The sequence below is a fragment of the Equus przewalskii genome, chromosome 15 (genome assembly GCF_037783145.1).
Source record: "Equus przewalskii isolate Varuska chromosome 15, EquPr2, whole genome shotgun sequence".
In the NCBI taxonomy this organism is placed as follows: domain Eukaryota; kingdom Metazoa; phylum Chordata; class Mammalia; order Perissodactyla; family Equidae; genus Equus; species Equus przewalskii.
In genome coordinates, this window is record NC_091845.1 from 52,863,578 (window position 1) to 52,877,681 (window position 14,104).

The window sequence follows — 14,104 nt, forward strand, 5'->3', positions numbered from 1 at the left end:
AACAGAACACTTCCCTTGTGTTGAGTTCACTCATCCTGTAGAAAGAAACAAAAGGCGGAAGCCTCACCACTGGGCTTTTCTTTTGCTTAAAAAGCCCACCTAGCTCACGAAAGACACTCCCTTGCCAACAAAGCCAGCCTAGCCTTTGGTCTGCTCTGTTTCTGTGTGTGGATGATCTGTGACAAACTCTTGAATTGTAGAAAGCCTGTTCCCTTGGTGCACTGCCTCCTGCCTCTATTGGTTACTCCGTGCCCAGGTGTCTAGTCCAAATGTGTTTTTCTGACACGTATTTGTAGAACATTATTCAGCAAACATTTGTTAAGCTCATACTCTATGTGAGATGCTCCACGAGGTACTTTGGGGATGCAGAGATGTTCAGATATAGGCTCCCCAACGAGTAGCTCACCATCTGCTGGAGGAGAAAAGGCCTGCACTGAAGGAATTATGGCACCACCTGCTCTAGGACCGGACAGGTGTCGGGCTATTTCCTGACTCTTGGTTGCAGCTCAGAAGCAAGACAATTACACTCTCAGGGAATGGCCTTGCAAGGGCCACATTTGCCTCCACTAGAGATGCCCCTGTTACAGTCCTTGTGCTCACGCTATAGTGGCCTTCCTGCTTGGCCAACACAGGCCACGCTGACCTGTGGATTGACAGAGACTCTTGTGTAGTCTCTGGGTCCCCAGTACCCAGGAGAGTGCCTGGCACACAGCTGCCCCATTAATGTTCATTGAATTACTAAATGGGCAGTTGAGGCTTGGTATTGAGAGTTGTCCTGGGGCAAATTTGGGATCCCACTGGGAATAGAGAAGTTCTTATATGGAAGGCTGGGAAAAGGAAGCTAGGTGAGTCATAAGCATAGACTTCGATGCAGTAGCCGGTGCCATGGACGCGCCAGCCCCCTGACCCCAGTGGACAGATAGAGCAACTTCAGAATACAAGTCATCATCATCATGGCACTTTCTATCCTTTTACAGATATCAAAGTATTCTTGCTTCTGGTATCTCATTTAGTCCCACAAAGGTGACTGGACTCAGGTGTGATCATCCCTGTGAGTGCTGCTGAGGAGTTCAAGGTCAGGACTTGCTCCTTGCTATATGTGAGGGTCCCTCCCTCCCATCTACAGTGGGCTGAATGTTCTTTTGCATCCCCCACACCATTAATTCTCCCATGCCTCAGATTCCATCATTCCTTCCATTCTAGTAATGTCTCTGAACCGAACACTGAAGATTGGGGATTTGGGGTCAAGAGCTCTGGCCTCAAGCTCTTTGACATACACATAGTTTGCATCTCATTTACTGTTGGCATTTCTTATCCCAATTTGCTCTTCCCAGGAATTCAGGGCTAGACTACAAGGACATTTGAAGCCTTTCCTCCCTTGTCCCCAACCCGAGCTCATTGTTTGTTTCACCTTTACAGGGTCTTATTTCTAACCTGACCCTTGGTTCCAAAATCCTCACGGACTGGATGATCTTCCCACTGGACACAGAGGATGCAGTGAGCAGCCACTTGGGGGGCTGGGATGGCCATGACAGTGGCTCCCGTGATGAAGCCTGTGCCTGCAACTCATCTAACTACACACTCCCAGCCTTTTATGTAGGGAACTTCTCCATTCCCAGTGGGATCTCAGACTTGCCCCAGGACACCTTTATCCGTTTTCCTGGATGGACCAAGGTACATGACTTCATGGAAAGTGTTTGAATTCATGTCTCAAACATCTGGTTTTCAGTGTCTGGTAAAGAATCAAAAAGAGTTGTTAATAAGATGCTGTGTGACAGTTTGGGAGTGGAGGGTTTTCTGTGTTAGTTTACCCATTCCTCAGGAATGGGGACCATGGCAGATCTTTGGGGATTCAATGACCAGGTTGAATGTGTTCCATCTGCCCCGTTTTCATTGACTGAAAACTTCCTGTAGTGAATGATGGCTTTCCTGCTTCCTCTAAGGAAAATCGTAGCCCCTTTGAATACTGATTATGAGGGGCATTTCCCCTTTCCCTGAAGAATATCTGGTCAAGGCAAAGGGGTGAATCCCTGGGAGAGCCTGTTTTTCTTTTTCCATGCCTAACTCTGTACTCCCATAACACCGCCACCTTCACACAGCCCTGTTCCCTGGGGGCATCCACCATTGTCTATATCATCCTCAGCTCTTCCTTAGTCACTCCCCTTTATTCTTGGAAGATATTAGCATGTCTTCCTTCGCTGTTATCTTCTCCACTTCAAGTCGTATTTTCATCCTAGATGACCTTACCATGACTCAGTTATTCATTCAACAAATATTTTTCAGTGGCTACTATGTTCCTAATCTTGGTGCCAGGCACTAAGGATATAATAGTGAATAAAACTAGATATAGTCCTTGCCTTCAGAGCACTTAAAAAGTCTAGTTGGGGAGGCAGACCTAAATCATAGAATCACCCAAACTAAATGATAAAGCTGCAGCTGCAGTGGGTGCTAAGAAGAGATAGGAGGGTTGATAATAATCGGGGCCTTTGACCTTGTGAGGGAGCTCACAGACGCCTTCCCTGTGGAAGTGATGCTTGACAGAGATATGAAGGATGAGTAGGAAGAAACAGCAAAAAGGGGAGGGAAACACGTTCCAGGCAGAGGAGATAGAATGTGTGAAGGCCGTGTGGTTAAGGGAAAATGGCCAGTGTGAGCAACTAATAAAGGACCCAAATGTACAGATCACAGAAGAAAGGGAATGTGGCTTAGAGAAGAGGCTAGAAAGTGGGTAGAGACCAGATTGGGATAGGCCTTATAGACCACATTAAAGTTTTCTTTATGTTGAGAGCCGTTGAAGTAGGAGAGTGACATGATAGATTGTGATGTGACAAGACTCTGAGCCCAGTATGCAGAATGAGTTGAGTGATGACGGTACATGTGGATTCAGGGGAACTATCTAGGAGACTCTACCATAGTCTTGTGGAGAGACTCGGATGGTGGTAGCCAAGATGGAGATGACGATAACTATTTGAGAGATGTTTGAAGTTAAATCCATAAGACATAATGATGGATTGGATATGGGATTTTAAAAAGAAGGACTTAGCCCGGATGACTCTTAGATTCCGGGCTTGCGACTGGGCAGGTGGTACCACTTACTGAAAGAAGAAATTTCAACAGAAGACTTGTGCTGGAAGAACAAGATCATGAGTTTGAATTTGGACAAATAGAGTTTGAGAGGCCTTTGAGAACACCTGAGAGAAGATACTAGAGAAGATACTGGAGGAGGGCTGTTGGATCTGTGGTGGGGAATTCAGAGGAGGGATCTGGGCTGGGAATATACATATAAAATAATTTCTGTATGGATAGTCATTGAAAACATGGGATGGATGGGGTTGTCTAACGAGAGAGGATGCAGAAGGAAGAAAAGAGGACCGAAGGCTGATCTTTGAGAGACACGAACATGACAGAGAGTGAGGAGGAGAGACCAAGAAAGCAGAAGGAAAACTGGCATTTATGCCGCCAAGAAGGCAAGATGAAGGCAGAAGCACTTCTACCAGATTTAGCAACAAGGAGGTCACTGGGACCCTCGTAAGTGCTATGCCAGTGGAGTGAAGCATATGCGAGCCAAGTGCATCCTACTGAGGAGCGTAGGGTAAGGAAATGAACATGTGAACGCAAATATGGATACTTGAATATAAACATCCTTTTTGAGAAGTTTGACTCTGAAGGAGAAGAGGAAAAACATGTTAATAACTGTAAGAGAAGAGGGCAAAAGATGCACATGACGTGTGTTTAATAAATCCCCTTTTATTTTTTGCTTTTTAAATGTTTCTGCAAATATATTTTCATTATCATCCTGTTTGAAGTATTTTCTAATTTCCATTATTATCTCTTCTTTGACCCATAGATTATTTAGAAATGTGTTAATTCCTGTATATTTGTGGGTTATTTTTTTGAGCATATCTTAGTTTTATTGATTTCTAATTTAATTCTCCTATAAAACGTCTAGAAGATGGAGAAAAATCCTCATGACCTTGGGTTAGGCAAAGACTTTCTTAGATTTGACACCTAAAGCATGATCCTTAAAGGAAAAAAATTGATAACTTGGACTTCATCAAAATTAAAAATGTTTTCTCTTCAAAAGACATTATTAAGAAAAGGACAAGACACAGACTGGGACAAAATATTTTCAAATCATATCTAATCTAATATTGTATCTAGAATATGTAAAGAATTCTTGCAACTCAATTGTAGAAAAACAGACACAATAAAAAATGGGCAAAGGGTTAGCATAGGCATTTCACCAAAGAAATATACAAATGGCTGATAAATACCTAAAAAGATGCTTAATGCCAAACATCATTAATCATTAAGGAAGTGCAAATCAAAACCACAATGAAATACTACTTCATACCCACTAGAATGGCTATAATAATAAAAGATGGACAATAACAAATGTTAGCAAGGATGTGGAGAAATGGGAACTCTCCTGCGTTGCCAATGTGAATGTAAAATGGTACAAACACTTTGGAACACAGTTTGGCAGTTTCTTCAAGGGTTAAACACAGAATTACCATAAGACTCATCACTTCTACTCCTAGGTATATACACAAGTGAAATGAAAACATGTTCACACAAAGACTTATATGCAAATATTCAATCAGCATTATTCCTAATAGCCAAAAACTGGAAATAATTGAAAATGTCTGTCAATGGATGAATGGATAAATAAAATATGCTATATCCATACAATGGAATAATGTTCTACAGTAAAAAGAAGCAGACTACTGATACATGCTATTATGTGGATGAATCTGAAAAACGTTATGCTCAGTAGAAGAAGCCAGTCATATTTTATGATCCCATTTTTATGAAATGTTCAGAAAAGGCAAATCTTGGAGACAGAAAGTGGACTAATGGTTGCCTAGGACTGATGGCAGGAATGGAGAATGACTGCAACCGTTTGGAGTTTCTTTTGGATGTGATGGAAATATTCCAGAATTAAATTGTGGTGATGGTTACATAATCTTAAATTTATTGAGATTTGTTTTATGACCCAGCATATGGTATTTCTTGGTGAATATACTTCTGGAATTTTAAGCTCTACTATCTTCTCTCTGGCCACATGTCTCTGTCCCCTGAATTCTCATGCCTCGCAAGCATGCTCTTGGATCTTATTGATGACCTGGAACTCTCCACCATTAAGGACTCAGTTCTTCCCTGTCCAGCCTAGACATCACCACTCTCCTTTTTGAAGAGCCATCTTGCTCTTCCACTCTGTCGCTGTCATCCTTCCTTTTGAGTGGGTCCACCATTGGCGTTTGCTGGTTCACCAGTAACTGAGCACAGGTGGAGGGGGCCTCTCTAGCACATTCATCAGGCCACGATCCCCTCACAGCCTCCAGCCTCCAGGGTCCCCCAACTTGCCCAGCAGTCTTTGGTCTCTCTCTTCCCCCTTCCCCAGCTGGCCTTTCTAACTTTGATCACTCTCCTTAAGCCACCTTACTCTCCCCCCACACCTTCCGCTGAGGACTCACCCTCCTTGACTGCTATCAGTGTAACTCCTTTGTTCCTCAGCTTCCTGTCAGACTTATCTCTCTACCTCCACCCTCGCTTCCTGCCCAGTGGCCTCTAGGAGGAAGTCTAAGTTATGAATCCCCTCCCCACCTTCTTCCTCCAAGCCGAGATCCTGTTCTCGTACTTTCTCCTCCTGCTTTTTGTCAGCATTTCCATCTTCTCTGCCAACTCCCATTTTGTAACCAAGTGATATCTAGGGGCCCTAGAACCTAAAAACAAAGTGAAGCCCTCCCTGGACCTTCCCGCTTTAGCTAGCAAGCTTGCTCGGTTCCCTTGCTCCTTCTTTGCCTCCCCTCCTCCCTTTCCCCTTCTCCCTTTGGTGTCCTGCTGTGTCATATATTGCCTTTGTTCTTGATCTTTCTTTCCCTCACCTGCCCACCTGGTTATCACATATTCATCTGTCAAGACTGGCATTAACTCTCCTATGAAACCTTCCCAGACCCTTAGTCCAGGAAACAACTGGCCCCGTTCTCTTTCGAGCCCCCTCTCTGCCCACCTGGACTCAGTATCACAATGCTTCATCACACTTAGGTTGGCACCTCGGTTTCACCCACTGGGTCAGAAGCTTCATGAGAGGCTTTTTTTTTTTTTTTTTGCTTTTTCTCTCCAAATCCCACCAGTACATAGTTGTGGGTCCTTGTAGTTGTAGCATGGGGACACCACCCCAACATGGCCTGATGAGCAGTGTCATGTCTGTGCCCAGGATCCGAACCAGCAAAACCCTGGGCCGCCAAAGCAGAGTGTGCAAACTTAATCACTCAGATGTGGGGCCAGCCTCCATGAGCGGCTTTTTTTTTTTTTGAGGAAGATTAGCCCTGAGCTAACATCTGCTGCCAATCCTCTTTTTTTTTTTTTTTTTTTTTGCTGAGGAAGGCTGGCTCTGAGCTAACATCCATGCCCATCATCCTCTACTTTATACGTGGGATGCCTTCCACAACATGGCTTGCCAAACAGTGCCATGTCCTCATCTGGGATCCGAACCAGTGAACCCTGGGCTGCCAAAACGGAACATGCACACTTAACTGCTGCACCACCCAGCCGGCCCTGAGAGGCATTTTTAAAAAGTGCCCAGCTTATTCACTGTCCTGCCCTCCTCCTGGGCCTGGTTGCTCTGTAAATGCGTTCAAGTGAACAGGTGCACAAATGCCTGTGTTGCTGAGCCCCTGAGAAGAAAGCCAATGAGAGGAGTGTGGGCCCTCAGGCAGTCCTGCTGGTGAGAAGCAGCTTTGCTGAGTTCTGTGGATACAGGGCCAGGGCAGATGAGAAGACCCAGACGCTAATCATTGCTCACCAAGAGGTGTCAGTTTAGTGTTTTAAGAGAAAGAACTTGCAGGAGGTGCAAAGCAGAAAGAGAACAGATCTGCTACAGGAACTGTGAGAAGAGCTGGCTCAGATGGAGCTTGAAACAGACCTGGAGGACAGATGGCCCTTCATCAGACTCAGAGGAAGTTTTGCCAGGGAGGGAGTTTCAGATGGGAGAATAATAGAAACAAAGGTGCAGAAATGGAAAAGCATGGCACACTTTTGGAGGTCAGAGGGGGTTCACCCAGGCCACGTCATAAAGGTGTCATACCCAAGAGCTGACCCAGGAATTCTGCTCGACACAGAGAGAAGCTATCACTATAATCATGAAAAGATACATATGTGGTAGGATGTTGTGTCATTATCTCCAGTTTGCTGATGAGCAGATAGAGGATCAGAGAACTAAGTAACTTGTATGAGTACAGAAGTAGGTAATGGAACAACTCCCTGAGCCCCAGGTCTGTCTGACTTGAAGGCCCAGGTGAAACGGCCTCAAAGACGAAGGAGGAGCTTGTGCTAATTATCTAGGCAGGGGCTCTTTGCTTATTCCACCAGTCTGATGAATATTCTGCACCTTCATGCTTGAAAAGTCTATAAACACAATATCTGTGACTGTGTCAGAGGGTTCGACCCCTAAAAGCCCATCTAATCCATATGTCCGCTCAAAAACTAGTACACAAATGTTCATAGCAGCATTATCCCAAATTGCTGAAAGGTGGAAAAACCCAGTGTCCATCAATGGATGAATGAATAAACAGAATGTGGTACATCCACATAACAGAATACTATTGGGCAATAAAAAGAAAGGAAGTACTGATACACGTTACAACATGGGTGAACCTTGAAAACATGCTAAATGAAAGAAGCCAGTCAGAAGCCATACATACTATATGATTCCCTTTATGTGACATGCCCAGAATCGGGATCTCTGTAGAGACAGGAAGATTAGTGATTGTCTAGAGCAGGGAAAGCGGGGGTTGCAGGGGAATGGGGAGTGAATGCTCAAGCGTTCAGCGGTCCTTTGTGGGGGGATGAAAATGTTCTAAAGTTGACTGTGGTGATGGCTGCACAGCTCTGTAGTGTGCTAAAAACCACTGAAGTGTACACTTTAAATGAGTGAATTGTGTGGTATGGGAATTATATCTCAATAAACCTTTACACACACACACGGGCCCATCCATGGGATTTGTGGACCTGGGTTGCATAAGTCTAAAGGTCAGAGGACATACATCATACATAAAACAGCATGCATGGTTTCCATTATTTTCTGGCACGTGGTGTCCCCTGTTGTTGAGGATAGTCCTGGCCCAGCTCCTGAGGTTCTGAACGATCAGTAGACTCAGAACAGACAGATCCCCCTCCCTCACAGCGTGCTGAGTTATGACTTTGGGAGAATGAGCACTCTGGCAGATGGACCAAATGGCACCTGAAGCCCCAGTCATTTCTAAGACTCTGCCTCCTTCATCCTCCTCCATCAGGGAGGGCCTGCCGAGGCCACTGTCCCCAGACTCTTGGCTTCTTTTATTGACTTGCTGTAAAGAAACTACCTTGATTTAGTGAATGAAGTCACTGATAAGGGTGATTCACAAGATTTAAAAAAATCACTTCTCGTTAGTCTGGACTTGAGTCGGATGTGGCTTTCTGGTTAAACGCCAGAAAGTCAACTGGGATTTCAGTGGGAAGCGATCAGGCATGTTTTGCTCTGTCTAAGAGACACAGGCCAGGGTTCTGTGTGCACAGAACTCTTGTCTGACTGCAAACTCCCCCAGACAGGCAGTGTTGTTCACTGCTTCGGCTGTGTCGTATGTGCCATCCTAAGATGTCGTGTTCTGACAGTGCACTGACGGTTGTGCTGTTTATCTGTCCTTCAGATGGGTGTGGATAAGGCTCGTGAACCTCCCCTGCAGCCTTCCTGCGTTTTTTTAGTCTCTTGTGGTAGGTTTGGGTGCATAACGAGCATGGTGGTGAGAGGGATGGGATAATGGCCTACTTTTCCTCAACAAAAATTATGCTTTGAGAAGCTGAGAATCAAATTAGAATACTGACTAAAGGCAATTTTATTTTTTAAAGGCAAACATTCTTTCAAGAGGTAAAAGAAAAATCACGAAATAAAAGAATTTATAACAAAGGGCTGACAAAAATTCCTTTATTTTAAAATTATTTTTGCATTTTGCTTTTGACATTTCCAACCTTGTAATCATTTGATCTTTCTGGTGACCAGTCCTGTCTTGAGGCCCCCACCCAGCAACCTCTGGAGTCGGGGGCGGGGGGGCCGGGGGGGCTAGAGATTGAGCTCTATAAAAACTCTTGAACAATCAGATCAGAGGATTTCTGAGTTGGTGACCACATCCATGCACTAGGAGGTGCATCTGGAGAGGGCTGGAAGCTCACATCCCACTTTCCATACCTTGCCCTATGCATCGCTTCCATCTGGCCATTCCTGAGTTGCATCCTTTATAATAAACCCATAAATGTAGGTACAAGGTTTTCCTGAGTTCTCTGAGCCATTCTAGCAAACTATTGAACCTGAAGAGGGGGTCAGTCAGAAATACAGGTGGCCCAGGACTTGCAACTGGTGTCTGAAGTGGGGGCAATCTTGTAGGACTGAGCCGTTTAACTTGTGGGATCTGACACTAACTCTGGGTAGATGGTGTCAGAATCTAATTAGATTGTTAGACACCCAGTTGGTGTCCAGAGAATTGGGGAATTGGTCAGTGTCAAAGAAGATATCTCAGAAAGAATGAGGAGGGAAGTGGTAGAAAATGCAGTTGGAAAGGTGGTTTCATGGCTTCATGTACCAAGGAGTTTGGATATTACCTTGAGAACTTTGTAGAACTAGGGGCGGTTTTAAGCTTCAGAGTGATATGAGCAGAGATGGCAATAGTGTGTAGCATGTACCAGAGAGGGAAGTACTTGGTGACTGACTTTTGAGCACATGAACATGATAGACAAGGACACTGCTAGTGGGGAAACATCACAATTAAACACTATCATTTCAGATAGTGATAACAATTAGGAAGAAAATAAAGGTAATGATGCAACGTAAAGTAAGATGTGGGGGTGAAGATGTTGCTATTTTAATGGTGTATTAGTTATCTATTACTATGTAACAAATTACTCTAAAATTTAGTGGCTTAAAACAGCAATAAACATTTATTTATTATCCTCACAATTTCTCTGCGTCAGGAATTTGGGACTGGCGTGGCTGGGCGATTCTGGTCAGGGTCTCCCATGAGCTTATGGTCAAGCTGTCAGCTGGGGCTGCATCATCTGAAGGCTTGGCTGGGGCTGGAGCATCCACTTCAGTGGTGGCTTACTCACATGGTTGGCACATTGGTGCTGGCCTCAGTTCTTCCCCACACAGTTGAGCATCCTCATGACGTGATGACTGGCTTTCCCTAGAGTGAGCAAGCCAGGAAAGAAAGAGCCAGGCAAAAACTATCCTTTGTTATAACCTAGCCTTGGAAGTCACATAGCATCACTTTTGTCACATTCTCTTTGTTAAAAGAGAGTCATTGAGTCCAGTCCCTGTTCTTGGGATGGGAATTAGTTTCTACCCATTGAAGCAAAAAATGTTGGAGAATTAATGGCCGTATTTTAAAACCATCAAATACAGAATAGTCAAGGATGCTTCTAGGAGGAGGTTACCATTGAGTGAGACTGAGTCATCCATGTAAAAAGCCAGAGGAAGAACATTCCAGAACTAGAGAACAGTGAGTGCAAAGGCCTGAAGCAAGAAAGATCCCGTGAGCAAGGGGAAGAGTGTGGGAGATGAGGAGCTGGCAAGTGGGGGAGGGTCAAGTCAGATGGTGACAGTGAGGAATTTGGCTTCTCTCTGCTCCAGTGGAGGGTGTTAAGCAGAGAGTAAAATGACTGATTTACATTTAAAAGATCACTTCTCAGTGGGGAATGGATTATATAGCAGGTGAGACTAGAAGCAGGGACTCCTGATAAGAGGCTGTTATAGAAATCTTGTAAGAAATTGTGGACTTAGGTGGATAGAGAGAAGTGCAAAATTTGTCTAGAAGTGCAAAATTTGCTGAAAGATTGGGTGTGATGTTTAAGAAAAAGAGTCAATGCATACAAATATGGAATCATTATGTTGTACACCTGAAACTAATATAATATTGTTATTTGTACCTCAATAAAAATGTAAACAAAAAAAAAAAAAGAAAAGAGTCAAGGAGGCCTCCAGAGTCTGGCGCCTCCACAACTGGAGGGATGGAGTTGTCAGTTTCTAAGGTGGGGAAGACTGGAGGAGCGCAGGTTGGGGGCAGAAGCTCTATTTTGGATGTGTTCAGTCTCAAGTACTTACTAATCCTCCAAGTCTTGGCCATCTGCTCTTGGCCATCAAAGAGGTGGCCATAAGGTCTGGAAACATAGAGATGACATTATTTCATTGTATTGAATGCAGCTTTATTTTTTTGGTATGTTTTAGATTTTATGGCCATCCTGTAGAAGGCCTGTCAGTCTTGAATCTATCCATGTAAGTCTGTACAAATCGGGAGGTGGGTTACAATACAATGTAAATTAAAGGTATGTATTCAGTGCTTGTTAAGGGAATGCAGAGGTGAGGTTCCTGTCCCAGGTTTGGAGCAGTTAGGCAAAGGACCCAACCAGTAGAACCAACACAAGAGTGGAGGGCGATGAGTAGGAACTGCTCTTCTGCTCCCACACTCCTCTGAAGCTGTTCTGGCCAAGGCCACCAGCACCTACATGGTGATGTGTTCCCCAGACATTTCTTAGGCCTTGTCTTACTTGACCTCTATGCAAGTAACATCTGACACAGTAACCACTCCCTTTGAAACCCTTCTCCTGACTTCTGTGACCAAATTTCTCCTGGTTTTCCTTCCCCTTCTTTGTTCTTTCTCAGGCTTCTCTCTCAGCTTCTGTGTTGCCATCCTCAGGACTCATTTCTGGACCCTCCTCTTACACTTTCAGGGGCTGTCATCCTCACAGGTGTTCTGGTAACACGTAAATTTCCAGCTCCAACAGCATTTTTGAGGATCCAGAGCACCACATCCAAATGCCCCTGTGGCCCCGCCATTGGGGATTTTGTTGGTACCTTTGACCTGATACTTGTAAAACAGAACTCTTCCTCCTCATGACCCCTGAAATCTGCTCTTCTGCTGGAGAAGCGGTCCAGGGAGAAAGAATGAAGCTGGGACTTTAGTGTAGCAGTGGGGATGGAGGAGAGGGTCCCACTGTGGGAAATACTGATACTAGCAGCCACATTTATTGAGAGCTTATTGCATGGTCATCACTTGGCTGAGTGCTCCTGTGTCCTCTCACTTAGTCATTTGCCACAACCCTAAGAGAGGCACAAACACAACTGAGGGAGCCCTGACAGGATTTAGTGACTGATTAGTGAAAGAAGAACCGACTAGTAGAGTAGGACTCTACTATTTTTAAATTGGGTTTATAAACATCATTTACTTTACTAAAAAGTAGTGTGCTAATGCACCTTGATGCGTATTAGTTAGCTTTTGCTGTGTAATAAACCATCCAAAACTTAGTGGTTTAAAACAACCACCGTTATTCAGCTTGTCGTTCTGAGTGTTGGCAGACTGGGTGGTTCTTCTGCTGGTCTCAGCTGGGCATGCCCTTCTGCTCTGGGTGTTGGCTGACTTTTCTGCGGAGGCGACAAAAGAGACTGGGCCATGTCTCTTTCATCCTCCAGCAAGCTAGCCCAGGCTTGTTCCCCTGACGACTGGCAGGATTCAAAGAAAGAATGCAAATGTGTGAGGCTTCTTCAGGCCCAAGTCAGAATTCACATGTCACTTCTTCCACGTTCTTTGGCCAAAACAAGTCACTAGACCAGTCAGATTCAAGGGATAAAGAAACAGATTCTGCCTCTTGATAGGGGAAGCTGCAAATAATTGTGGCCATTTCTGCAGTCTGCCACAGGTCTTAGCTCTGACCCTACTTTCATTCTGAAATTTTTTTAATTTATTTTTCTTATTGAAGTAACATTGGTTTATAACTTTATATAAGTTTCATGATATATCAACTTCTATATAGACTATGTCATGTTCACCACCAAAAGTCTAATTGCCATCTGTCACTCTACGAATGTGCCTCTTTACCCATTTCGCTATCTCCCTCCCCACCCCCACCACCTCCAGTAGCCACTAATCTGTTCTCTGTGTCTATGTGTTTGGTGGTGGTGGTTGTTTTTATCTTCTGCATATGAGTGAAATCATATGGTATTTGGCTTTCTCCATCCAACTTATTTTGCTTAGCATAATACCCTCAAGGTTCATTCATGTTGTCACAAATGGCAAGATTTTCATCTTTTTTACGGCTAATATTCCATTGTGTATATACACCACATCTCCTTTATCCATTCATCCCTTGATGGGCACCTAGGTTGCTTCCAAGTCTTGGCTATTGTGAATAATGCTGCAATGAACATAGGGGTGCAGATATGTTTTTGCCTTCATGTTTTCATGTTCTTTGGATAAATACCCAGAAGTGGAATAGCTGGATCATATGGTAGTTTTATTTTTAATTTTGTGAGAAATCTCCATACTGTTTTCCATAGTGACTGCACCAGTTTACATTCCCAGCAGCAGTGTATGCGAGTTCCCTTTTCTCTACATCTTCTCCAACATTCGTTATTTGTTGCTTTTTTAATAATAGCCATTCTGACAGGGATGGGGTGATATCTCATTGTGGTTTTGATTTGCATTTCCCTGATAATTAGTGATGTTGAACATCTTTTCATGTGCCTGTTGGCCATCTGTATATCTTCTTTAGAAAAATGTCTATTCAGATCCTCTGCCCATTTTTTGATCAGGTTGTTTGTTTTGTTTTGTTGTTGTTGAGTTGTATGAGTTTTTTATATATTTTGGATAATAACCCCATATCGGATATACGATTTGCAAATATCCTCTCCCAGTTGGTAGGTTGTCTTTTGTTTTGTTGATAGTTTCTTTTGCCATGGAGAAGCTTTTTAGTTTTATATAGTCCCATTTATTTTTTCCTTTGTTTCCCTTGCCTGAGGAGACATGATATTCAAAAAGATACTGGTAATGGGGCTGGCCCCATGGCCGAGTGATTAAGTTTGCACGCTCTGCTTTGGCGACCCAGGGTTTCACCAGTTCAAATCCTGGGCACGGACATGGCACTGCTCATCAGGCCATGCTGAGGTGGTGTCCCACGTAGCACAACCAGAGGCACTCACAACTAGAATACACAACTATGTACTGGGGGGCTTCGGGGAGAAGAAGAAAAATATATATTTTTTTAATTTAAAAAACTTTTTAAAAGATACTGATAAGAT

At 43.9% G+C, this 14,104-nt stretch overlaps 1 protein-coding gene across 3 annotated transcripts in view; it reads left to right on the forward strand.

The window, feature by feature from the left end:
- GLB1 (galactosidase beta 1) overlaps positions 1-14,104 on the forward strand; it is a 90,644-nt gene that overhangs the window by 69,401 nt on the left and 7,139 nt on the right. For 2 of the 3 annotated variants that reach the window (XM_070575889.1, XM_070575890.1), the window contains exon 15: positions 1,420-1,674. The exons of the other annotated variant lie outside the window; for it this stretch is intronic. In XM_070575889.1, coding sequence (XP_070431990.1) covers positions 1,420-1,674 — 255 coding nt within the window. The remainder of the gene's footprint in view (positions 1-1,419; positions 1,675-14,104) is intronic. 3 annotated transcript variants of the gene reach the window in all.